The sequence below is a fragment of the Gallus gallus genome, chromosome 2 (assembly GCF_016699485.2).
Source record: "Gallus gallus isolate bGalGal1 chromosome 2, bGalGal1.mat.broiler.GRCg7b, whole genome shotgun sequence".
In the NCBI taxonomy this organism is placed as follows: domain Eukaryota; kingdom Metazoa; phylum Chordata; class Aves; order Galliformes; family Phasianidae; genus Gallus; species Gallus gallus.
This window is the reverse complement of record NC_052533.1, coordinates 96238412-96264630: the sequence shown is the minus strand read 5'-3', so window position 1 is coordinate 96264630 and position 26219 is coordinate 96238412. Positions and strand designations below refer to the sequence as shown.

General features: G+C 42.3%; 1 protein-coding gene and 1 long non-coding RNA gene across 14 annotated transcripts in view; one reads left to right on the top strand and one right to left on the bottom strand.

Moving 5' to 3' along the window:
• LDLRAD4 (low density lipoprotein receptor class A domain containing 4) overlaps nucleotides 1-26219 on the top strand; it is a 291190-nt gene that overhangs the window by 221750 nt on the left and 43221 nt on the right. For 3 of the 13 annotated variants that reach the window (XR_005854449.2, XM_046925124.1, XM_040684981.2), the window contains exon 1: nucleotides 20800-21260. The exons of the other annotated variants lie outside the window; for them this stretch is intronic. Coding sequence is in view for 2 of the 3 variants with exons in the window: in XM_046925124.1 (XP_046781080.1) it covers nucleotides 21074-21260 (187 nt within the window). In the remaining variant the exon portion in view is untranslated. Of the gene's footprint in view, nucleotides 1-20799; nucleotides 21261-26219 lie in introns of those variants that run through there. 13 annotated transcript variants of the gene reach the window in all.
• LOC112531830 lies at nucleotides 5822-8831 on the bottom strand. Its single transcript, XR_003073862.3, has 3 exons — nucleotides 8682-8831; nucleotides 8091-8297; nucleotides 5822-7958 (listed from the first exon to the last, which is right to left on the bottom strand). It is a non-coding gene; the product is annotated as an uncharacterized LOC112531830 (long non-coding RNA).

Here is a 26219-nt window from a genome sequence, read left to right as displayed (position 1 = left end):
AACAGCTTTTGATCCTGTACAGCTCCAATGGGAACAAAAGTCTGGAATACAAACACGAGCTCAGGTTGGTTTTAGGAGCAGCACTTGACAACCCATGCAGAAAAATATTCTGCTTCTTTCTGTGGCTGTGATTGACCGTGTGCTTGTAGGATATGCCCTGTAAATACAACTGCTGAATGCGTAGGCTTCCTCCTGGACTGCAGGAGTATTAATAGGTGGATGATTAATTATGGCCACTGAGTGGTTCTGAAGTTGTTGTAAAGTAAAGTTGGCCCTCATATATAAGCACTTGCGTTGAATGCAGCAGCAAAAACTGCTGTCAGTGACCGTCTGTCCTCTACTATACACTTGCACAATGGTTTGCCCAGCATGGCACAGACTTTCTGGATTATAGCTTGAAGTTGAAGCTGCTCAAGACTTCACTGGAATTTCACCATCTGATTCTTTCTGAAGTTAATATCCAATTTGTGGTGCATTGTCACTGCCGGATTATAGCTACTGACTCCTGCAGTCTTCCTCTGTAGTCACACATTGATTTACATTTTCTTTAAAATCTGCCTTCTAAGTCTGCTGATTATAGACATACTTAAAAATTTTGGTCTCACTGTAAAAAAGGTTAATTTTCATCTCTCTCTGTTGCAAAGAAAAGCTTAAACACATGATCCGTAAAGGCTCTGAAACCAGATAAAATTAAAGAAAAAGAGCGCAAGAATCTTTAAGCTCTCCCGATGTAAGCACTGCTATCATTTCTGAATAGCTTGAAGTGGCAAGTCTTGTTATGTTGATTGATTCCATATAATGCTCGTTCGTTAAATATCTCTCTGTGTTGAGCTGTGTTTTCATTTGATGCCAGCCTCAAGACCTAACACAAAAGACTCCGGGCTCTGGATATTTTTGTCCAGTGATGCCAGTATACTCAAACAGACAAAAGTATTAATACCAACAATGTTTTTTTCTTCTTGATCTTACTGACAGTGCCTCCAAGTGTATGTATTTTTTCCCCCGTCCTTAGATTTTTTTATATAACAGCTTTAAATGTAATTATTGGGCTCTGTGTCCTTTCCTGACAGATGCCAACCAAAACGAATCGTGATTGTAATCTCCCCAGATTCACATCTGCATGCTGTATCAATAAAGTCTTACGCGATAACTCTTCTGAAACCCAATAGAACCCTCTTGGATTTTCCAACCAATAGTTTGCATTGATGGTGAGCAGCAGGAAATCCGGGACAGTGCTGCAGCACTGCAGAGAGAGAAGGTCAGCCCCCATATAGATGCAGCATGCAGCTTTAAGGATTTCTTGTGGGATTTGTTAACGAAATGTCAATTAAAGATTTACTGAGCAGAACTTAAACTAATGAGAAGTAAATGTAGCTTCAGAAGTTGTAGCCAAACCTAACTGAATTCAATCAGAAACCTCTTCTACTTGTGATACACTGTAGTTTGGTATCTGGACAGCCTCTCTTCTTAGCATGATTTCTAATTTAATTAAAAATGTCTCTTTGGGAGAGAAATTTCTTGTATGTAATGAACCTGTAAACATAAAGACGTAACAGGAATTCTAAAATCTGTCTAATTTAGAAATGCCCTTCTGTTAATTATTGCATGAATACATTCCTATGGCATGGTTAACTCTGTGCAAGCAAACTTTCCTGTTCAAAAAAAAAAAAACCACAAAGAAGTTAACATGATCATTGCTATGTACCCCTATTTCTTAGCAGGGAAGCGCCAATGTGGTGATGCAGCGCTCCGGCTGGGCTGCTTGTAATGCGAGGTCTCTAGACAATACTTCCTGACAGGGTGTAGACGTGCTGCTAGAGGATCATGTTTCCATAAAACAACAGAGGCTTAAGTTAATACATTAGGTTTGCTAAAACACGTTTGCTTCCACATCTTAATCTTGTTTTCATTGGATACAATCAAATACTTTATCATTCAAATAACAAAGTGTGTCAGCAAGTAATTGTATCTGCAAATTTCAAGGCATAATTATGTGAGCATATGCAAAATTTCGGGCAAGGAAAGGGTAACCCAGTTAAAAGGAGACTGAAAATTGGGCTCATTACATATACATGCTTTTTGTAGCAGAGAGGAGAAGGCAGTACTCTCCCTGGAAAGGAAGAAGTCAGCATGGTGTTGGCTTGGCTCTTTCTGTGTATTTTGCCAGTAGGCTTACAAAGGACTACTCCTTTACAAAAAAATCCTTTTCCAATTAAAGTTTTATTTTAGGGACAGCGACAGAAATGATTTGAGGACAAAGTGAGAAATACGAGCTGTAATGGTATTAAGAGCTTTTCCCCTGCTTAGAAATTGATGTTTAACAGCTGAAGCGAGGAGCCTGAAAAACATGTAAAACAAAGCAAAACCTCAAAAGCAAGAGAACAACCTAACCACTCGCTAGTATTCAAGCAAATCTACAGTGTAAGACCTTTGTCATATAGTTGTTTTGTGGGGACAGGGAGTTAGTAGCAGGCCCTTCTCATGCTCTTCCAGCAGAGGAAGGAAGGTTCATTTTGGGGCCTGCTCTGATAGGGCAAAAGGAAATAAAACCATGATTTTCCCTTGCGTTTTGGAATGTACATTGCTAGTCTGAAACCAGTCTATTCCTTCTGGGGTGCCATTTTCTAAAGGCAGACACCCCTTTCTTCCCTCAGTCTATCCCATCCTTGCCAAAAGTTCCTGACCAAAGCTGCGCTGGGCTTAGGGCAGTAGGAAGAGGATGCCATCCCCGCTTTGGAGCCACTCAGAGGGAACATTCTGGGGGATGGGAAGCGGCCTCACCGCATAGCTCATCACATCAGCTTTGAAAGGCTCCTGGATGTGAGCTTGCGACCGAGCTGAAACCTGCAACTCCCACTGCGTCCTCAGTAGCACTGGGTGTTTGCAGAGGGTCGGTTGGGATCTAAGCTGCCCAGAGAGGTTGTGGAGTCTCCTTCTCTGGAGATACTCAAAACCCGCTTGAATGCTTTCCTTTGCAGCCTACCATAGGGAACCTGCTTTAGCAGGGGGTTGGGCTGGGTGATCTCCAGAGGTCCATTCCAACCCTTACAATTCAGAGACTTTTAGAGTATGAGTATTTCATGTTGCAGCTGTCTGTACCTTTTGTACAACGCCAGACTTCTTTCCCCATCTACAGTCTGAGGCGATAAGGATGCCAAAGTGGAAAAGGTTTCTGAGATTTGCAATTTCTTAACGTGAGAAAAGCAGTGTTTGGTTTGGGTCCGAAGGATGCCTGACATAAAAGGCTCAGGTATTGTGCAGTAAGGCTTTGGAGTTTCATTTTATTTGCATGCCACATTCCTTAGAGCAAATAAAAAGTGCAAGATTTGAAATGTCTTAGATGGATTTTCTCCAAACCTCAACAAAATCTGTGATCTCATTGCTCATAGGTCGCTTTGTTTTATCTCTTATTTGGGCTGTGTGTGACGACATTTGCCACCGCACTGCTCCCAGCTCAACAGATATTGTTTATTCTGTCAAAGGCATTTTTTCTCATCCCAGCTTGTTAGTGCAGTAAATGCAGTTCTCACCGTTACAGCAAACTGTTTTGTAAAGGGCTCTGTGTTATGACAGTCTCAACCTTCACCTGTTTCTCTGCTGAAACATCAAAAAAAAATAGCTTCTGGATTTGAATGCATATTTTGCCTATTGCACTGCGCAGAAATGATGTGTTTTTTCCAATGCTGCTGTGGTGTATTTTAACTCCCACCTGGTTCCCTGATGATATTTAGGCTGAACCTGCTGTGCTGCTTTGCATAGCTGCTGCCTTGTGCTTGGAGCCTGCAGTCGCTGCTCCTCGTATCCCTCACAAACACGTCCTGAGGTTGGAGCCCTGACAGGCAGTGCAGTGCGAAGGTACCCGCAGAAGCACTGCTTGGTCTGAAAAGGCTGAAGTCTTGCAGTGAGCCTGATGATGTCTAGACAGGATTGTAAGCATCTTCAAAGCGCTCTGCGAGCATTACCTGATTAACATAACTGTGCCAGCTGTTTTGATGTTTACATTTTGTGCAGGCAAAATTCCTGCTCTGCTTTATTACCTCTCGCAGGTATGTGGCTGTCATTATTATGGCGCTTCAGAGGATGAGGAAATCAGGTCCATGCATGTCTGCTGTAAGATTTTGCCTTAAAACTCAAGCCAGTGCCACTGGGCCCCTCTCTGACCTGGCTGCCACGGTTTGCATTATTTCCCTGTGAGAATTCAGCCTCTAGTCCGTAGAAATTATTGTTCCCATGGCTGCTGAAGACTGCTGCCTCTCTTGCCACTTTGCTGCTTGACTCCAGAGTTTCCTCCTCAGCTGCAGATGGGGAAAGAAGCATCCGGCAGCACAAGGCCCTGCACAGGGTGCTCCTGGGTGAGGAGCTGGAACAGCACAGCACTCGTGGCATGATGGAAGCCATGACAAGAGTGAGAAGAAGGGGAAAGTCTGCTTTTGCTGCTTTTCTCTCTGTCCTCACATGCAGCTACCAGAGGTGTCTGCCTCCCGTCTTCTTTTGGTAATGGAGGTTCTGTGTCATGGAGGTGTTCGTACGGAGTAAGGCAGTGGTAATCTTTCAGTTTTCATTTCTTCCTGATAGATAGACAGAAAGTCTGTTTCCAGGGCTGACTTAAACCAAAATAGCACTGCCATTGATAGTCATAAGTGCTGCGTTTGCCCCACAGTTTTAAATATGACCAAAAGGCATTTGCAAGGTGTAGAGACCTGTCTGTAGATATCATAAAGAATGTGCAGGAGACTTGGACAGGATAATTTCCAATCAATAACCCAACAAAACTGGAGTGTTGGTACAGCAAAGAGGACTTGGAGAGACCTAAGTGAACATTCATCTAAAATACAGGTTTATCTTTGACCAGAGCAGTTGGATTAGCTTAGGAAAAGACTTAGTCCTGTATTGTCCCTAGGTCAGGGGAGACAGTCACAGTTTCTCTTAAAGCTTCCTGCAGCTGGTTGGGTTTGTTCGTGCATTTGCTGTAGTCCTTTCTGCCTGTAGTCCATCTGCCTTCAGTAGGTTACTCAGAGAAGGAAGAGGATGAAGCAGAGAGCTGCAGATTTTGTTGTGAAGATATTTGCAGCCAGTTTCACAAGATGGAGGAGTGCCTGCTATAAGCTGCTGGATGTCATTAGCTGGGATGGAGTGAATTATGCTGAGAGCTTGCTGCACTCTGCAGACGTTGGCTTTATAGGGAGACTCCTGCAGTCACGAGACTGAGTTTTGCTTCTGACAAACTCAGTAGGGTTGACTTGTGAGCCTCTCTTTCTGTAATTGCCCTTATTAGTCCAAAATCTATTTTTTTTTTCCTACAGAAAAGAGCATAGTCAACAGCATCTCAACGTTTTCTGAAGGAAAATGTTTCCTATTGTCCATGCATACACTTCAGTCATCTTAAATGCAGCTCTTGCAGCTTTTTAGCTCCTTACTGATGCTTGCCCTATCTCACCTGCCTTGATTTTGGCAGGGTGAAACTACAGTATCAGTGTCATCAGTTAGGCTCTAATGAGGTCCTGTGCAGGAGGAAAACAAAACAGAACAAAACCAAGACTTCAGGAAATTTTTAGGCAATTTATGAAGTAATTTTGTTTTATGCCATGAAGTAATGGTGGTATGCAATTTATGGCCTAACATCTCAATGGAGAAAAAGGGAGAGGTCTGTCATACTGCAGTAAAATGATGAAGGTTCTGGAAGTCTGTATAAGATGAAAAAATATTTGCATGTAGGCACAGAGGGAAGCACTGTGCAAGCGTCTAATTGCAGCACTCCCTGCTGACTGCTTTTAATGCGTTGGTTTTAGCAAGCATTCTTAATATGAAGTTAGACTTTTGCTTAAACAACAACAACTAAATATATATATATATATATAAAAGAAGTTCAATGTATCAGATTATTGAAGGGCATGCAGTTGGGAAAACCTGCCTGAATGCAGTAAGCCAGGTGAATTTCTTCCACCTCTGGAAAATGGTAATGGATTAATACTGTCCTGTACTGGTGGGCTCACCATTTAGAATCATAGGATCACCAAGGTTGGAAAAAACCTCCAAAATCATCCAGTGCAACCGTCCACCACCATCAATATTTCCCCACTAAACCATATCCCTTAGTACAACATCTGCACATTTCTTGAACGCCTCCGGGGACAATCACTCAGCTTCATGCCAAGAGGTTCCCATCCCTTGGGAGAGACCCACGCATTTGTATGTTTGTGTGCATCTTTCTGTCTCAGTCACATCTTGAAGTTTTGGTTTCACCTATTATATTATATATTACGTATAAGGGATAATATTTGCATGACAAATTGTGATCCATGTGGCATGGTGTTTTAGTATTCTTTAATTTCAGGTGGCTTTAAGGAACTGTGCGTGAGGAGGTAAGGTGGGGACCTGCCAGTGACTTCTCACTGCAGGTGACTTTTCTTGCAAATGCTTTGAGTCAAACACAAAACGGTCATGGATAATCTTAGATCAGAAAGCAATGTAGAAATGATATAACTGTGTGTCTCGATATAAGGTAGCCACAGGTCATATATCCCACTAAGGAGATTCAAAACTGCAGAGAAAGATGAGAAGAATCCAGATTTACAAGTCTTTAATAATTTGACATTTCTGGTTAGGGAGAAGGTACTGCAGATCATCATTAGCTATTTTAGTGGCTCCCTCTGACCTCTTCACAGTTACACCCTGACTCTGGCCAGGCCTGCGGTAACCTACAGCCGTGGCTTTACTAAAGAGAGTAATTAGTAATGAAATGGTTTTATGCTTTTTAGCATATAGCTCACATAGTTCTTACTGGTATGCATGAAGTGTGACATGGTATTGTACAGATATACCAGCTCTCACTTTAAATGACTTTTAAAATGCATTCTTGGCTTTGTCTTCATAATTAATGTTTCCATCCCTACTTGTGGCTCTGAAACCTTTATGCTGTGCTACATGATGACTTATTTGTTCTACACAAATCTCATAGTTCGATTCTCACAACAGGCTAAATATTTCGCTTAAGGTAATTACCTGACTTCAAAGGAGCTTCATAGAAAAGTAATAATATCAAAAAGAGCCTATATGCTATAAATAGGGTATAAAATTCCACATTAAAGACGTGTGTATATTACAGGAGTCTTCAGAGCAGTGTGAAATATAATTAGGGCCTTCTTCTGAGGCATAAAATTCTCAGTAATACACACTAATCTTATTTGCTTGGAATGAAGTGGGAATATACCTATCGCGGCATGTTTTGAAACATTTGAATTCTTTACATCTGAGTTTCCAGTCATACTTGTCTGGCTTGATATTTTCTTCCTCGACATTTTTCCACCGTGCAAGGTTTATTTGTGACTAAGCTTTCTCCTCTACGAAATCAGAAGCATGAAATCTCAGTAGGACGATTAGGATTCCAGTAACGTGTAAAAGGCTTTTTAAGAAAAGAGTAAGAAGAAACAAAGTAAGTTCCTGAGTGGTGCGACTGTGTGCTCTTTGCAGGGTGAGTTGATTGCCTCCCAGCTCGCATTGTAGCTGAAAGTGACTCAGGTCCTTCACAGTAGGGCTGTTACCATTAAGTTGCATGGTCTAAAGGATCTCATTCTTGCTGCAAATAGAAGCCAGCTGGGAAGGAATATTTTTGATAAATGCAAAGCTTTTCTGAAGAACTGTTCTATGTAAGTTCTTGTTTCCCTATTCCTTCCCCACCCCACAAGTAAGGTATTTATCCAGAGTACCTCTGCAGATATAAATGCTTCAGATGGTACATAAAGGCTAATACTTCTGCCTCTTGACGGCTGCAGGAGCAGTCTGGTCCCAGTGCAAAGGCGGGACTGAGCTCTCTTATGCCTTCAGTCTCCTTCTGTGCCTGATGTGGCCTGTGGAGCAGAAGGCGATGTGGAACAGCACTGGTTTGGGCATGGCTGTGTGTCAGGGTGTGTGAAATGGAGTCACTCAGCAGCACTGGTTTTGTGAACTCCTTGTTGTTTCTGTGGTGGAGAAAGAAACACAATCTGGGAGGAGCTTCTGTGTACATAGCAATTAAATACAGAAGTTTATGCTTGTCTGGTGATTTATTACATGACTTGCAGTAACCTAGAGCAAAACCAGAAACAAGTTACCTGAATTACAGTTCATTTTCATCTTGATGTTGTTGTGCCGGCTTTCGCTATTCAGGTAGGGTATAAAAGGTTCTGAAATGTTCCCGTGCTGGGCTTCCAAGGTCAGCTGAGAACGGACAGTCATAGAATCATGAATAACAGAATATCCTGAGTTGGAGGAGACCCACAGGGATCACTGTGTCCAACTCCCAGCTCCACACAGACCACCTAGAATTCCAGCACTGTGTCTGAGAGCACTGTCCAAACACTCCTTAAACTGTAGCGCTTGGGGTTGTGCCCACTGCCCTGGGCAGCCCGTTCCATGCCCACCGCCCTCTGGTGCAGCCCCTGTCCCCAACCCCCAGCTGCCTCCCCTGACACAGCTCCATGCCGTTCCCTCGGGCCCTGTCGCTGTCACACAGAGCAGAGCTCAGCGCTGCCCCTCCGCTCCCTGTGAGGAGCTGCAGCCGCCATCAGGCCTCCCCTCAGCTCTTCTGCTCTGCGCTGAGCGAACTCAGGGACCTCAGCTGCTTCTCATACATCTTGCCCTCCAGATCCTTCACCATCTTTTTAATCCTCCTTTTGACACTCTAACATTTTTGTCCTACTTACATTTTGGTGCCCAAACCTGCATGCCGTGTTCAAGGTGAGGCTACACCATCATCTTTGTGTCTGGCTGCTAGAATGAAATCCAACAAAGCCAAAACACATTTACTGTTGTCCTGCCGACATGCTGTGTGCAAGTAGTAGCTGGCTGTAGGTGTCACGGGTGGTTCGTGTCTAGGGGACAGGGTGGTCTCACTTCAGTGACCGCTATTAGGGCAAAGCTCTATGAATAGAGCCAGCTAAAAGCGTCTCGATGAAATATCTTCCTGTTGAAAAAAGGATTTGCCGCCAAATGGTCTGCCATGGTGTCTGAAGCAAAATTCATGGAAATCAGGAAGCTTCCGGGAGCAGAGCTGGCTGATTTCCTCCCAGCAGACAGGGTGGTGACCTCCTGGGGATGTGCCTTTGTGGCGCTCTGTGGGATCTTGTTGGTGCAGCTTTTGACATTTGGGATGGCTCGAAAAATGCTGATGGAATTAAGAAGCTTTTTGTTTCTTTGTCTGTATTTTTTTTTTTTAATAGAAACTTGTATTCTGGAGCTGAATGGAACGGGATTGAATTTTTAAATAATAATAATAAAGTGAATCCAGTGAACCATTTTCAGGTTGCCTCTTATTCCAGTTGACTACATACATGAATTTAATCTAGGGCCGTTGTTTTACCTTCAAAAAAGAATGCTTGAATCTGGTTCCAGCATGGTTAAGTTACAGAGGGACCTTGTAAATAAATTACATTTAATGAAGTGTAAGTGGGATGATTGGGACTATTCAAGATATGTGTGTTTTCCTTATTTTTTTTTGTTTTCCTTCTGACTTAACGGAATAAAATAAGGGGAAAAAAAAAAAAAAGGAGTCATGGGTTGATATCACACAGACATAATAAATCAGTTCCCATAGCTGTTTTAATTTAGCCAGGCTTTTCTATCCCAGTGCATCACCGTTGCATTGTTTACGCAGGAAAGAAGACACAGCAATAAACAAACACAAAGACTTGGGGCTGGTGACCGCCTGAGTATCACTTAGCAACATCAATATTTTTGTGCGCAAATAAAGGTCTCCTGCACAGTGCATACTGCAAGTGTGTGCGTGTGTGCGTGTGTGTGTGTGCCTCTGCAGCGCTGACCTTGTGCGCAGAGGGATCGGTTTGTCGGTGATTGGTCACTCCTTAATTTGGATGTCTAGACATTTCAGTCCGAGAGAGTGAAAGGCAGACATCTAAAGACGTGAGAAGAGAGTCTAAGGGACACCAGGACCTTAAAATAATTCCCCAGCAAATGGACAGTGTGTTGTTTTGTTCATTTTAAAAATATATGTTGTAAATGATTGAACGGAACACATGGCTGAAGGATTTATTTTTTTATTATTGCTATTAGTTAACATTCTTCTTTTCTTGGACCTTTCCATGGCTGCGATATAAACAGATAAAGCTTCCTATCTTCTGTGACTGTGATAGTTAATGTAATGATTCGTCGTCTGGCTTTGTGGAAGCGGATTTCCTTCTTTTGCTGAGGATCAGGATATGTAGAAGATAAATGAACTACGTTAAAATGAACTATCATATTTTAATTTCTAATGTTAAGCTATCGTCAGCCATGCCATCGCATAGAATGTTCAGATGAAAAGGAAATTATTATCCGTATCTGCATCTTATTCGACACCTCTCCACGGGCACACGAGCACATTTATATCCCTATGTGGGAAGCAGAGGTATAAATCCCTACCAAGGGCAGGAACCTGCAGCTCCCACTGCTGCCCGTGGGCCTCAGATGTTTCCAGGACATTAGCCCCATGTTTGTCAACGGTGGTATGCACATCCATTTAAAATGGCCCAAATTTTCAGCTGTCCTTTAAGTATATGTGGAGCAAATGATCACCAGAGTGTTTGTGTTTGACATATTAGATGTTTATATAAGGAGTTAGAATTTACTCTTTGGATAAACCATTTGAATTGAGAGAACTGTATCTATCACCTTAAGTATATTTTTTCTGTAATAATAAGATCTGGAATGCGACAGAGCTTGAAAGAGCCATTAATATCCTTTGGGGATCTATTTTAGTTTTCTTTGGTTTTAATCCTTTCAGCCATAAATCCCAGAAAATAGCAACTGGTGCTTGAAGCCACCACCATTCAGAGACCAGCACTCAGCAGCACTGCCACAGCAAAGTCTTTAGAAAACTGTGTGACATAGTTGGATTTCAGTGCTGGTATGCTCTTCAGTATCAGAGAATTCCCATGTGGGAATAGCTATAGTAGCATTACAGAGAAACTTGTAGACCCCTATAGATGTGCCTGCTGGTTATGCTGGTATAAACTGTAGGTAAGGATCACACCTGTAACTGGATCAAGTATGCTTGTGCGGAAACAGACCAAACTTTATAGCTAGTCTGCATGGCTGGGAAGATTCCCAGCAGAGCAGAATGGTGGCCCTCCTCCTTTGCTAATGTTTGTCTCAAATACACCTAGTAAAGTAACATTACCTGCTGAATTCTGTCTCGGGTAAAGAGTTGTTTACTGGGTAAAATAATCAGCAATGGGGTTCTCCATCACTGGACTACCTTTTTCTATGTGTTACCATGTAAAAATGTTTTGTTTGCAGTATTGCCTGCTAGCCCTGGCAATCTCATTGCATTTTTTCCACACTACATAGTGTTTTTTTCTGCATGTTTCAACTCTGAGATCCTAGTGATTCTCTTAAGAATCTCAACTTTAATCATAATACATAACAACAAGGGAATTAATGCAGAAAACCTCAGTGAGATACTGAGGAAGGGAAGGTGATACCTGTCTTAAACAAAACTGATTCCTCCCACACTTGTGCTCCTACCAGTTTCGTTCCCACTCTCAAGCCTCCATTCTCTAGGTGGGATCGGTTGTGTGCACCTGGAGGATGAGGAGCATCACCTGCCAAGTCCTTATCGCGTCGCTTCAATTCTGCTTGACTGGTGATGACGACGTGTTTTCAGGGTAGATCTTCTCCGTCCTTTAGGAGTCAAGCATGGTATTATGGGCTGTCCTTTCACTTTGGAATCTTTCTTACTCTAGCCTAGGTGAATATTAGTTTGCTGCACATTTCCTGCGTTGCCCTACTGTGGGGCTCACTGCCCATCCTCCTGCTGTCACAGCACAGAACTACTAATCCATCCTGCGGACATCTTGGTCAGTGGCTTTCTGGTGCTGATGCAAACTCCACATCCCTTGGTGCTTACCTGTTTGATGGCTGTCATTCATATCCCTGATTATTAAAAAAAATATTTTTTCTAAGTTTTTTCTGTTGCCCTTCCTGATGCATTTACCCACAGACATTTCTGTTCAGACCAATCTAATATTTGTGCTACAAATGCTGCAAAACAGCAATGCCAGGATTCTAGCAAGAACTATTTTTAACCATGACTTCAAAAAGTACCAATTAAGGTATCAGTTGAAAAATATTTTTTTTCTAATAATGCTGTAATGTTGTGATTTTATATCTGACTGCCGTTTCCATCTGGCATGTCCATAATTTTGGGTTCCTGGTATTACAGCTGAAAAAGGCCAACCAGGCCATTATAAATATTGTTTTCTTGTAGTCTAGACATATTTTCACAAAGGGTTTAGCTATGGCTGAGGGTCTGTGTAAGTCCTACACAATTCAAATGCTGCTACTTTGGGGACAATCTTAGAGCTCACCAGCCCTAAAAACAACACAAGAAATTTTTTCATTTATTGGACACGTTGACAAAACTGAGCAGTTGCCACCTTGTGCGCTCACGTTGCTTTACTCATTCCTGTGCTTTGCTGGCACTGAAGATGGGCTTATAATTTTTCTATCCACTTTGCTGTGGGGCAGTACCAAGTTTTCTACTACTTCAGAAGAATGGAGATAAATAATATCTACAAACACCTAAGGGGCAGGTACAAAGAAGATGGAACAATTGCCCTTTCCAATACAAGGGCAAGGGCTTTCCAAGATCCCAATGACAGGAATCAGTTAGCACATCCTGGAGCACAGGAGGCTCCCTCTGAACAGCAGGAGCACTGCTGTGCTGTGCAGGTGACGGAGCAGTGGCACAGGCTGCCCAGGGGCTGTGGGGTCTCCTCCTTGGAGGTCTCCAGAAGCTGCCTGGCCGTGGGCCTGGGCACCCTGCTCTGGGTGGCCCTGCTGCAGCGGGGCTGGGACTGGGGGACCCGGAGGGCCCTGCCTGCCTCAGCCATGCTGGGATTCTGTCATTCCATGGGTATGGCAACACAGCAAATATCAAGAACCTGTTCCTCAGTCTGAGCCATGATTCTTATATATATCCCCAGGACCATTACATCAAGAAGCAAGTACTGAATACATACCCACTGCCTGTAATGCAACGTCCTAATGTTCATAAGCTTCCATTAAGGTCACTTGTTTTTGGATCTTTGGAGACGTATTGCTAGATGTTATTCTCTCCTTTGAGACAATAGTGCTGAAATTTGAACCGATTGAAATTTCAACAAATGGTATCCTTTGAATGCTCTCCATGGCTTTATGTATGATTTGACTAGACATGTTATTTAGCTTGCTTAACCTGGGCATGTAAATGAGTTACTTTTCTAACTGGATAGCTTTAATTTGTACTTTTCTGTTTGTTAAAGTTATACTTTATGTTAGCAGTTACTTCGTTTTTGTGTGCATTTATTAAATACACAGTGTGTTCCCGTATCAGGTCCTTTGAGAAAGTATCATCTGAATGAGCTCCACATAATTGTTTTAATTCCAATCGTTCTTTTCTGTGAGGAAGACATTTTTTTTTCTTCCTGTCTGTAGTGTTCCCAGCAGTGCAGTAGCCAGGATTTGATTTCTGTCAGAAATGATACTGCTTCAGTCTCGTCTCTGTACGTCTCCTCAGGGAGGTTGGAGGGTGGTTATCCTCTGGCTGGTCTGGACCCGGTCCAGCATTCGATGAGAATGCAAATCCCCTTGAAAGCAGACACCTTCTCTGCAGCAATACTGCCTTTATCCTGCGTATGCTTCAGGAAGCTTATGATAAGTTTATATTTGCATGGAAATACTGTTCTTTTTTAAAGGTACCCAATCTTCTGCTCTTCTAAAGCTTAACAGATGTTCCTAATTCTTTCTTTTTCTTTTCTAACAAGAAAAATGAATAAATATAACCTGACTCAGGGCCACGCCACAGCAGTGTAGCAGATTATTGTTAGTGCTTGCTTGAAACAGAAGTTGGATTGTTGAGATGTTTGCTGTAGTTCACATTAATTTGGGGGATTTTTGGATTCCACGCCTTCTTTGGCGTGGCATAGGAGTGTGACCTGAGGCACGTTGGGCTTCTTCACACATGCTGGGGGCACAGGGGAAGCAAACATCGTGTGCTTTTTGGCAGTGGGGATGGGTTCCCTTTTTTGAAATGTCAGGCCCGATTCCCGTTCGTATTGGAAAGACTTTCTGCCCTTTCACAGCAAAGCAAGTTGACCTTAAAGTGATCTTAAATCAGTTATTTTCTCCTGATTCAAGTTTTCTTATTCCAAAATAACCATGAGCTGTAGGCCCGCAAGGAGATCGTTGGCTGTGCGGTCAAAGGACGCAGCTATTCCGGTACACTGCGGCTAACGCCGATTGCTGACATAATAAGGCGGCTATAAAAATCAGCTGAATCAAACTTCCCTGCACACGAACCCATCTGTTGATTGCACTGTTGTCACTCCCTTAACAACTGTCACCAAGTTTTGTTTCCCCGTCCTACAACTCTCTTCTATTCAAGGCTGTCTGTAATGTTTCCAGAAAAAGAAACCTCAATGAAAGGCGGCTAGGGCTCGATGCTGGGGCTTCCCAGAGCCCCTCGTGCCTTTGCCCCTGCTCCCCAGCAGGTGTCACTGACAGGGAAGGGAAGAAGAAGTGGTCCTGCACCCCTGCTGCCCACTGCCCCCACTCCTGGGCACCGGCAGAAGGCCTAAACCCTGCCAAGGATGGGGTCACTGAGAAGGTCCCAATGTCATTGAGCGTTTTCATTGGGTAGAAGACCAACATCTTGTGATCTAGATAGGTGAGGCAAAAGAGGAAAGTACAGACATCATATATGCAAAACGTCAGTGGTATCTGACAGCTTGGTATAGTTTGCTTGCTTTCTTCCTTTCTCAGTGTGTTTCATTGTTTCAGTCTCTGGCCAGCCAGGCCTGGCCCTGCGTCACCTCACTGCCTGCGGTGCACTGCCGTACTATCACAGAACTGGCTCTGCTCATGCACATGTCCTCCAGGAGCTGCTTTCCCCTTCTGCAGCTCATCATGGAGCCCCAGGTGCTGCTCCTTGGCTAACAACCACCTCAGCTGCTCCTGCCGTGACATGTGCTGGGGCTGAGCTACTGGATGAACACTGAATTCCTTGTCATTTATCACAATGGCTATTTTCTTCCTGATAAACCCTTTCCAGCTAATAGTAGTTGTAGAACATTCAGAGTAGATTTTTAACCTCATTCAGACATGTATCTGTTATGAAAATGGGCTGCCTTTTAAATCGTGACACCTAATACATTTACATTAACCAGATTTTTAGGTGTTTTCTTTTAACTTTGAGTAGAGTACCTTGTAGTTTACAGTTATGAGCAGTTCGTTGCTCAGTCTGTTGTTTGGCTTTAGAAGACTGTGACTTGTGTAACTGTGCCGAAGATGGCATCTCAGTGACTATCAGCTCAGCTCTGAAGTCCTCTGTGGCCCACTTTTCAGAAATGATGAGGATCCACTGTTTCCTCAGTAGTCAACGGGAAACAGAATGATCAGCATGTCTGAAAAGCAGCCCTGTACTAGAGAAGAGTTGTCCTTTTTTTTTCTTTTTCTTTTCACTTGATGTGAACATATGTGAACATGAGACTGATAGGGTACGTGGCTCTGAGCATGCCTCGAGCTAGCTGAGGGGCTCAAAAGGATGGAGGCACAGTAGAAGTTAGTAGTATGGAGCCAGGGGCATCCCTGCAAGAATTTCTCTGGTGGTTATTGTGAAGGGGCACTTTTTCAACTTCCAGTAGAGATTTAGATGTTGACTTTTAATTGCTAGTAAAAACTTGAACAAAATTTTCAATGCATTGTTGTTTTGTTGTTTTTTTTTTTTAAATAATTTTTTTAAGGACAAGAGGAGGATTTCAGAAACTCTTCTGATTGTGTATGTTGAGGTAATCGTGAGAGAGGTTATGAAGGTGAGATGTTTGAACAAGGCAGGTCTTTAGATATGTCATTACATATTCATATTGCAGTATGAAATTACTATGCATGATTAAAAAACAAAAAATAATAATGGGGTGTCACTGTAGGTAGCTAAGAAGATGTTACAACCTTCTGCATGGATTGGGAGAAAGGACAGAAAAGGAAGTGTGGTGGTGTGCTCTGCTGTGGTGTGGCCTCACTGTGAGTAATGCGTCCAGGTTTGGACATAAAACTATTAGAGACCTTCCAAAGGGGAACTAAAAAGGTGGTGTAGGGTGTGGAGGCCAGATTGTATGAGGAGCAGCTGAGGTCCCTGGGTTCGCTTAGCGCAGAGCAGAAGAGCTGAGGGGAGGCCTGATGGCCACTGCAGCTCCTCACAGGAAGCCGTGGGGCAGCGCTGAGCTCTGCTCTGTGTGACAGCGACAGGGCCCGAGGGAACGGCATGGAGCTGTGTCAGGGGAGGGGCAGCTGGGGGTCAGGGACAGGTGCTGCACCAGAGGGCTGTGGGCATGGAATGGGCTGCCCAGGGCAGTGGGCACAGCCCTGAATGCTGGAGTTCAAGGAGTGTTTTGACTCCTCTCTCAGACACAGGGTTTGAATGTTGGGTGGTCTGTACGGAGCCAGGAGTTGGACTCAGTAATCTTTGTGAGTCCCTTCCAACTTGGGATATTTTATGATTTTGTGATTCTGTGAAAAGCAAGGAGTGCATCTGTGTTGTGTGAGGCAAGGCGCGCTGTGTTTATGGCTTCTCCAGAAGTCAGGCTGTTGAAGCAGTATAGACATAACCTTGAGTTCTCTTCCTAGCTTTGCCACTTGCCTTCAGCTAGAGTTCAGCTAGCGGGTTTAACTCTCTATGCCTCTTCCTCTAGTTACCCTTTGCCTTTAATGGACACTGAAACTAAATTATTTATGGTATACTGATGCGTATGAACTGCAGTTTGAGCCAAGACTCATATATGCTGTGCTTCCGCATGTAGCAACCCCAGCATGGGGACTGCCTTACTTTGATACCACTGAATTGGAAAAACTTTCTCAGTGCTTTGTGTGTCTGTGGGGGTTCTGTGTACGTACAGAGGTATTGTAATAACTACCTTATCTCACAGCTGAGGGAGGACATCCACACTGTTCAGAGGTCTGTTAGAGGGCTGGATTTGCTGAGGATACTGGCACCAGGCATTTTCAGTTGGTTTGCAGTTCCTCAGTCTGCATATTTAGCCAGTTTCTGTCCTGCTTGATCAGATTTATATCTAAGCTGTTTTCACTATTATTCAAAAGAAGTAATTTTATGGGGAAAAGCTTTCTATACTCTCAAAGAAGTAATTTTACGGGGAAAAGCTTTCTATGTCCTCCTTTTCCCTTCTCCTTTTGGATTTGTTAAAGATTTGAAATGATAGGTGAAGCCTCTAATACTGGGATGATGGTGTACTTACCAGAACCAGAACATGATAATGTTGAGCCACCGTAAGAGTGGAGTAAGAGTAAAGTAAGATCCATAAACCCAATTAGTGGGAAGAATTGTGTTTAGAACATGAGAGGTTCTTGTACAATTTTTTTTTCTGCCATTCTCTATAAAGTGCTTTCACAGAGCAGTAACTATCATAGCCTGTCACACCAGTGCCAAATAGACATAGAAGAGCTGGATAAACTCCTAACAGAGGTGCAGAGAAGAGTAAGACCAGACTGGATTGCTTTTAAGCCTTTGTAGATAACGCTATCCATTGCCGTGCTGGTTAGGTCATATTTCTTCTTCCCATCTAATGTTTTGTCCTTGGTAAGATTTGAGCTCAAACTCGTGATGACTTCTGTCACCAAAAAGCTTGGGGAGTAGGGAGGAATCAACACAAAAATGAAAGTAGAAATGTAATCTCAAGCCTTTCTTAAATGTCAGTATTCATTCTTAATAGAGCTTGCTTTAACTTGTGTAAGTTCTGTTTCTCGTGTGGATCACCAGAATATTTAAGTGTACTGGATTTCATGCCCTTTGCTTAGAGATGTACGTTAACATGCAGTGTGGAGTAAATGTAAGCATAACTGCTATTCTGTCTTCAATAACTATATTTTTGTCTAGGTGCCTTCTTAATCTCTTCCTTCCAACCTCTTTCATTTCAGTCATGTGGAACCCATAAGGGCTGTGTCACCCAGTCTGTATGGCAGCAGTTTTCCCCAGTGCATTGGTAATGATCTTCAATACCAAGGTCAGAAAGACTGAAGCCCAAAACTTGGGGATGGTTGCTTTTTGTGTAGTGCGGCCCATTTAAATTGTTCAAAGATTCTGGAAACCTTTCTTCTTAATTTTGTTAATATACTCACTTTCAGTGTAATCTCATCTCACATCCATCTGAAACACAATACTGACTAATCTTTTCATTTGCTTAACCTGTTTACTAAACCCTGATTTTCCCAGAGCGCTGAGGAGAACACATGAAGGTGACTCAGGTACATTTTAAGAATGTAGAGCAGTAAGCTGCTGGAATAAAGGTATTGAATATCGGAAATAGGAGTTGTTTACAGCAATTTAAGATAATCTGTTGAACTTTGTGTAGAAGGTGGATAGAGAGACCTTGTGTAACAGGGCAGTGGTGTTCTGCATGGGAATGGTGAGCTCTTGGGCTGCTCTGCAAGAGATGTGGTATCCATTCCTCTTCTGTCTTTCCATTTTGAAGCAGGTGTCACTAAAATAAGAAACACCAACCGTGTGAAATTCTTTGAAAGCTTTCACATCATTTTGCATATCATAAAGAGGCAAGGGCTGGCAACTTCTTTTTCTTTGTGGACAGCTTTGCTCTCTCTTTACTTCAATAGCTTTAGATTGCTGCTTGAGATTGGTGGTGTTCCAATGCTCACATTAATGTACAGGCTGAACTTGCAGACCTGTATTTTCATTTCTTTATAGATATCTTAAAAATGGACTTTTGAGGATGAGATTGCTCTTATTTCCCTTAAATAAATTACTTCAGGAAGAGGTGATTAAAATCTATTTGTCTAGTTTAATCCATTGATATTAAATAGTATGTCTTTCCCTTGCGGAACTACACTTTTTGATAATTTTTTGATCTAAGATTACCCAGAAACTTAGTACTCTTAACAAGAGGGATCATGAAGCTTTGGCATTTGTAGAAGATACGGGTATGAAATAATAAAAGCATGTTCTTTCAAGGAAGTTTACTCAGTTTTGGTTACTGTTTGTTTTTCTAGTTTCAGAAAACTTCTGCTTCATCTCCCATTGCTGTTTTTATAGATAAGAAGGATTCTGTAATGCAGGCTGAAGGTATTAGTAATGTTTATGTGCTTTTACATTTTTGTTAGTATTTCCATTATCATCAGTTTCTCTAATCATACTATGCAATTACTGTTCCTCATATTCTCTTCTTACTGGGAATCAATCATGGTTTCACATGCAACCACCATATTCATTGTTCCCGGTTCTGTATCTGCATACATACACAAACATACGTCCTTTTTATTTCTAGCCGAAAATGTTATTTTTTTCTGCAAGGACATGAAGAAGGTGAGAGACTCCATGACAACACCACCAAGGTGCAGCTCACACAACTGAATCTCTTGATAAGAACTTCTTTCTTTGCTTGAGTGGACACGCAGTGTCCGTCACACACAATCAGCACATGGATATCGAGTGGAAATGTTGTATTTATTTGAAAAACAGTAATACGGTACTGAAAACTGAACAAGTTTTCAGCTTCATTTAATTAGTAGTAATTGTGTTCTTTCTGTGGTGACTTGCCTTCAGTAGCCAGCGAGTGCCTTTTCTGTCCCTCAGAATTTTCTGTTCCGTGAGCTGCACCCTTACAGACGCTTTGAACTTGTGGAAGTGGCAGGGGCAACTTTCGGAAACATGTAGCTGCCAAGCTGCCTGTGATGTGAACTTAAAATAGACCCGACTGGGAAAAGCGGGGAGGACTGTCTCCAAGTGCCGCTCTGCATGTCAGGACTGTTTTTGCTTGATCTATATCGGCTGGTGAAGCTCTTTGTGAGCAGAAGAAAGAACCTCACCCCCACCCATTTCCTCTTTTCAGGCTATTTTGGGCTCGCTGTGAAGTTCTCAGTGTACTTTCTCAGCCAGAGCAGCATTGTGAACTCCTTCTGGTAAATCACATTTTCTGGCTGGGTGGGTGGGGAGGACTGCAGGGGGAAGGCAGGAATTCATCTTCAAACAGTTCTTGTTTGCTTGTTTTGTTTCCTTTGTGTGTGCATAAGCGTGTTAAGAAAATATTCACAATTCTATTGGATGCCAGAAGGTTGCAGTGTAATTATTTTTGACCAAATCCATATTCATACTTTGCCACGTTGTGCATTTACCCAGATAGCTTTCAGTAACGCTAGCAGGTGGTATGGACATTTTCTCCTTTCTGGATTAAGGGGTCATTACATTAATGAAGAGCTAGTCCCAGCAAGAAGTATCTGGATCTTAAGGAATTTAGAGAATATTCAACCGAAGTATACTTATTAATGAGTGTTTGAAAAATGTCACTGCATAAACATACATCACTGATCTATTTCTGTAGGGAAGCGAGAGCCTAATTCTTTTATTTTTATTTTTTTTCTCTTAAGCTTCTACCAGAATGAGTCAGTTGTTTTCACTGAGGTTTTCGTCAACTTCAGCCACTGTGGAGTCCAATTTTCCATGTGAGAAAATGGATGTAAGAGTCCTCCTGTCCCTAAGGTTGCATGCATGTTCCAAGAAAAACACCTAGAGCAGAACCAAAACTTCTGAACGATTTGGAAAGTAACACGCTCTCACATTATGCTGCAGAGAAAAATCTGAATGATTGAAAAACACGCATATAAATGACAGAAAGAGAGTGGAAGGAGAGTTGGAAGGATTTCATTGTTTGTTATATTGGTGATTTTTTTAATGTTCTGTGCAGTTCTGCAGGATCCTGCAGTTCCTCCATTTCTTAAAGTGGTTTCTACTTGAACCTACTGAAAGCTGAGCAGTCCAGAGAAGGAGGGATTGCTATTCACTGCAAAATGTTCTTGGTCTTGTGAATACTAGCTTAATCCCAGGGAACATTTGGTTGAAAAGCTATACTTGGTGAAATGTAAGAATTTTCCAGAGGCACCCATGAAAAAAAATTCCTCTGTGGGAATGGAAAAAAATGGATTATGTGATTTTTCTGTTCTCATGAAGTTTAAAAATCAAGAACAAATCAGGAAGATTATTCAGATCTTCCTGCATCATCATAAGTCATCCTAGCAGAAAAAAAAGAAAAAGAAAAAAAAAATGGAAAGAAAGAAAGAAAGAAAGAAAGGACTTGCATTCACTATTCAAAACTTCTTTGGAGTCTCCTGCTCCTTCCTCAGTCACAGCGAGGTCAATCGGGAGTTTCTGACTTCTCAGCATAGGCTGTTATGTTGTATTTTGCATTGTAAAACTATCGCTCTTCTGACTGTGTGTATATCCCAAACAGGTATGTTTGGGGATTATTTTAAAGGTGAATGAGTATTTTCTGGAAGAACCAGTTGTCATCACTTTGCCCCCTAATTTATCATTTTATTATTTGGAAATGCTTTAGTTCAGAGTGTTGAGTTCATCTTCTGTGCTTAAGTGAGGGCTGAAGTCTTTTGGGGTGAGTTCTGAGACAAAAGGGACTTTTTAACTTTACATTTCTACATCACTTATTCTTGGTGTTGTTTATTGTATACTAAAATCCTGGGTAAAAGCTCAGGCTTTGCTGCGAACACGTGAGGATGTTTTCAGATGTAGTAACTTGGAGTCAGTCCTGGCAGTGGTGTGTTCTCCCAGGCTTTTATCTTGTCCCATCTCTTCCCTGAGCAGAGGCACACTGCCTGGAACAGCTTATTATTTTCATGGTAGTGTCAGCTTCTCCAGTCTCTCTTGCTGTTTCTTCAGTCACCTGGCAGCATATTGCTACTGTTTTTCTCAGGAGTAAGTCCTTGAATCTTCCTCATTTGTCTATGCACTGAAAATAAATATATTTTGTTTAGTCCTCTCTGCAGCTGTCATAAAGTTTTTGGGACACCAGCTTGCTGTTTTTTTCCCTAGAATTCATAAAGTTGCAGCAAAATAAATAAATAAATAAATAAATAAATAAAACCCAAAGATTTTTGGGGAAGGGTGAGAAGAACAGTCCAGCCAAGGCTTCCAAGCCTGACTTCCCCACGATAACTTGTATTTTTCCCATTTGGCTAGCAGGCCTAAACCTGGGGTGAAATGTATCATAGTTAAGTTGTCTCAGAGCTGGCTGCCAATGTTTTGTTTTGGTTTTAATTCCTTTGCTACTAAAAATTTCTTCTGCAACCTCCTGCCCCTGACTTCTGGCAGTAAAGAATTTAAATAAATAGCATTTTCCTTTTGGGATGGTGGTAGAATTTGTTAGAGGTCAATCCACAGACCTTCATGGTTGTGTTTTAGGGAGCCCAGGCTTAAAATACCATAAAAAAAAAAAAAAAAAAAAAAAAGTTATTTGAAATAGCTCCTTGTAAGTATTTCTCTAGCAGCGTGTTTTCTCATGTTGGCTGATGGAGGAGAGTGGCTGCTGGGGGCTGGGTAAGCAAGGGGAAACACATGGGGTTTCTTTCAGCGGCTGTGGGAAGAGTTTCCATCTTAGTGAGCCAAGCACAGACAGCCCAGCCCAGCTGATGCTGCTCTCTGAGGAAGGTTGTTGTAAGCAGCTGAAGTGTGCAGGCTCATAAATCCTGGGATGTATCGACGTCTTCGTCAGTGCCAGTCTGAGCGCAGGAACATTCTCATTCAGGCGTTGCTCCAGGTGGCTGGGGACAAGGCAGGGTTACGTATTTACAGCCACAGCAGCCTGTTGCTAGAGCCTGTTACCACTGTGCAATAGCCCTGGTTTGTAGTAGCTGGGTCATGACATTGGCATAAGATACTCTGCACAGCTGGGCCCTGCCCGTGCCAGATACCAGTCCCATGGTACGAGCTGACCCAGCTGCACTGAAAGTCTCATTCTTTTCTCTGTTATTTCTTTAGTCAAACAATGCAAAGGGAGGGTTACAGCTAATGCAGGCTCTTGCACACACGTGCATAAAATACGTCAACATTAAGCAAACACAAGTCTGTTTTTCCTTTCCTTTTCTTATGGCTTCTTCTTAAACATCTGCAGTTGTCGAAGCTGCATGTCTTGCTCTGCTAACAGCAGAAAGTGCGTTGAAATAAAAATAAAAAAGGATGTGTATGTGCATTAAAAAATATAAATCTCACTTTCTGTTTCAGTTCTGCTTAGGGAAGAGCCGTTTCAAGCGTTGTGGAATAATGCAAGCAGAACGCTTTTCTAATGAGCATCATTTCATTTGAGTTGGAAATACAGAAATACTGAAATAGTGCACATTACACAGGTCAGCAACTAAAGCCCAATTACATACTTATTTGTAAAATGTCCAATTGCAAAGGGCACCAGTCAGCTTTTTTCTTCAATCTCGAGTGTCTCATAGGTATATATTTACAATTCCTGCACCAGCTTCATAAGCATAAAATGAGCTCCAAGTCTCTTAGTTGCCTTGAGGGTTTTCTAGATTGGGGACAGGCTTTGTTGCCCAAGTTTGACTCTAGTCCAAGAAAGAGGTTTAAAGTATTACTATAAAAGAATAGATATAAAAATGCAATTAATGAGTATGGGATAATGCTGACAAACAAGTGAAGAAACACTTTTTTTAATCTTCGTTGATGGCAGTCTGAATCAGGATTTAGCTCAGAGCAAATTGCCAGTCTGAAATGTTCAAAAATCATCTGCCAAGCCTTAGAAAGAGAGAGAGAGAGAGAGAGAGAGAGAGAGAGAGAGATAGGGAATTGCTTAAAATAGTGATGTTAGGAAAAATCAACAAATGACATCAAACAAAAGCTTCCAGTTCTTTTTATTTGTTTACTGGCTTTTTATTTCCTCTTGGGAAATTCTGCAGCCAGATTTTCAGGCTGTCCTCTGCAATTACGGGAACCTGGAAGGATTAGCTTTTAAATGGAAGCCAAGTTTCTCAAGAAGAAACATGACTCCAGGAACTGGGGACTTATAAGAAAAAGTGTAAATGTCAGAGTATTAGAGATGGCTTCCTTGACACCCGGCTTTCCCACAGGCCAGGACAGCCACGGTCCTTGACAAAGAGACAAGATGGCGCACAGACGCCATTTTGAAAGGCCTGGAGAGCAAAGGTGGGACACACTGTGTGTTGTCAGGCCTACTATCTCAGGCATGCGGCTTTGAGAGGCAGCGCGTAGCAACAGGGCTGCGTCGTTCTGGTCTCTCTTCACTTTCTGGAAAGCAGCATGGGGCGCGATGTGAGAAACCAAGGGTGGAGCCGTGCGCTTGCGTGAGCAGCCTCGGCAGGACCGGGCCTGACCCTCTTCCCGCTGAAATCAATGGGCACCTCGCCAGTCCCATCAGTGGGACCAGGATCCGTGCCAACAGGGAAAGGGAAGCCAACTGATGAGGCTCCTTCTGCGGCCTGTTCAAGGAGAAAGGTTTTTTTAAAAAATACAATAGCACAAGTAGGTGAAAAGAAGTTGACACCATTACTACAGATGGTTCCACTCATACCCACAGGGAGGTGTTTTGTAGGCGGTGTGTCTATAGTTCTAGGCCCTATTACTCCAAGAGTACGGGAGGCTTGGTGGCTGGCTTTGCTCTCCAGGAGAGGAGTTGGTGCTGGTGCTGGGGCTGTGGGACATGAAGAACCGGAGGATGGCACATCTGGCCACCAGCAGCTCTGTGTCAGGCTTGCTGTGAGGGCAAGGAACATGCTGTTCTCAATAAGAGACAATTGAGAAAGCCCTAGCTTAAAAAAAAAACAACACATGGAAATCTCGTCCTAATGACCCAGATCTTCCAAAGATTTTCCTAACTTTTCTTCCTTTTATTAGTGCTAATCTTATTTCTTAGTACCAATTTTCTTTCCCTTGAGGAATTTAGTAGGTAATGGTGTCTTTACCTTTTTCTCTCCCACAGTGAAGTTTTTGAGGTGATTTTTTCATTTCTGAAGAGGGCTTTCTGGATTGTTTGTTTAAGTAGAAGTAAAAGTAGGTCAACTATTTTGTAACTGCACTTTTGCCTTTAAAAGCAAATCACATTAAAAATGATCCTTCGTATTTCTCCGTGTATGTGCCAGCTGTGTGTAATTTTAGCTTGTGATAGTGGTGATGGGTCATTTTGGGCAAGGGAAAACAAGCCCTCTGGAATCAGTGGTAAGAGCAGAGTAGGAAAATAGCAAAAGCACATGGAATTATTTCCTAAAAAATTGAGTGTTCCAGTGAGATTTTGGGAACCCTATGTGTGGGACAGTTGCAGCTCCGAACTACTGTATTTTAAAAACTGCTTACCTTACACAAGGGCCGCAAGCAGAGCTGTTACAGTAGTTGGATGTCTGAAAACACATTATGTTACCTGGAGAGTTCTTCAGGTATCAGATCTGCTCGTATTAATCACATCCACAATGTTAAAGGAAACTCATGGGTAAAATTTACGGGTTTTGCATTGCTCAGGCCATAAAGCTATACGAGTTACTGCTAAAATTTTGCCTCATTCCTCCAGAACTGTTAATTTTTGTTAATCTTGTATGTCACAAGGTGTTTTTCCAAAATTGACTGCAATGACAATGTTGAATGTCTTGAAAGACAAGTCTTATTTGTAAAGGGAAGATGATCAGTAACTTTTTTGCTATACATCTAAAAATTGCTCAGCATATATCTCATAGAATAGAATCATAGAATCCTTAGAGTTGGAAGGAACCTCTGAAGGCCATCTGGTCCAACTCTCCTGCAGTGAACAGGGACACCACAGCTAGATCAGGTTGCCCAGGGCCTTATCCAGCCTCTCCTTGAGCTTACCTCTCCAGCCTTTCCAAAGTAGTTGGGGAGATCCTTTCAACTTGTACACAAAAATTCTCTTAGTTGATGACTGCAGTTTAGACTGCATTGGAAGATGTTGGTATGTCAACGAGGGCTGTGCGCAAATCACTCTCCTTAACATACACAGCAGAAAGTAGATGGTAGATGTAATGATTTTAAAACAATTTTTTTTTTCCCCGCTGGTGTAGCTTACTGCTTTCAAAAAACATGTCTAAACTATATTGTCTGAAGAACTCTGCACTCATATAGGCAGTGCAGGAATAAGAGACAATTCCTGCATAACTTTGTGAACTCTTTTTATGTGCTCTCATGCTAAGAGAAGTATTTCCAGTTGCCAAGCTGTCTCGTTTACAGAAACCCTTGCCAGCCTTACTTTGACCCAAGCAATACCAATTCAATGTCTTTTTAGAAATAAATTGATTTAAATTAGCATATTTCCTTCCTTGTCCTGATGAGTTAAAGAACATTTCTTAAAACCAGTGCAACCGGCAGAATATAAACTGCAAATCGGTCTGGATTTGATACCTTTGGACCCTGTATTGAATGGAGTTCT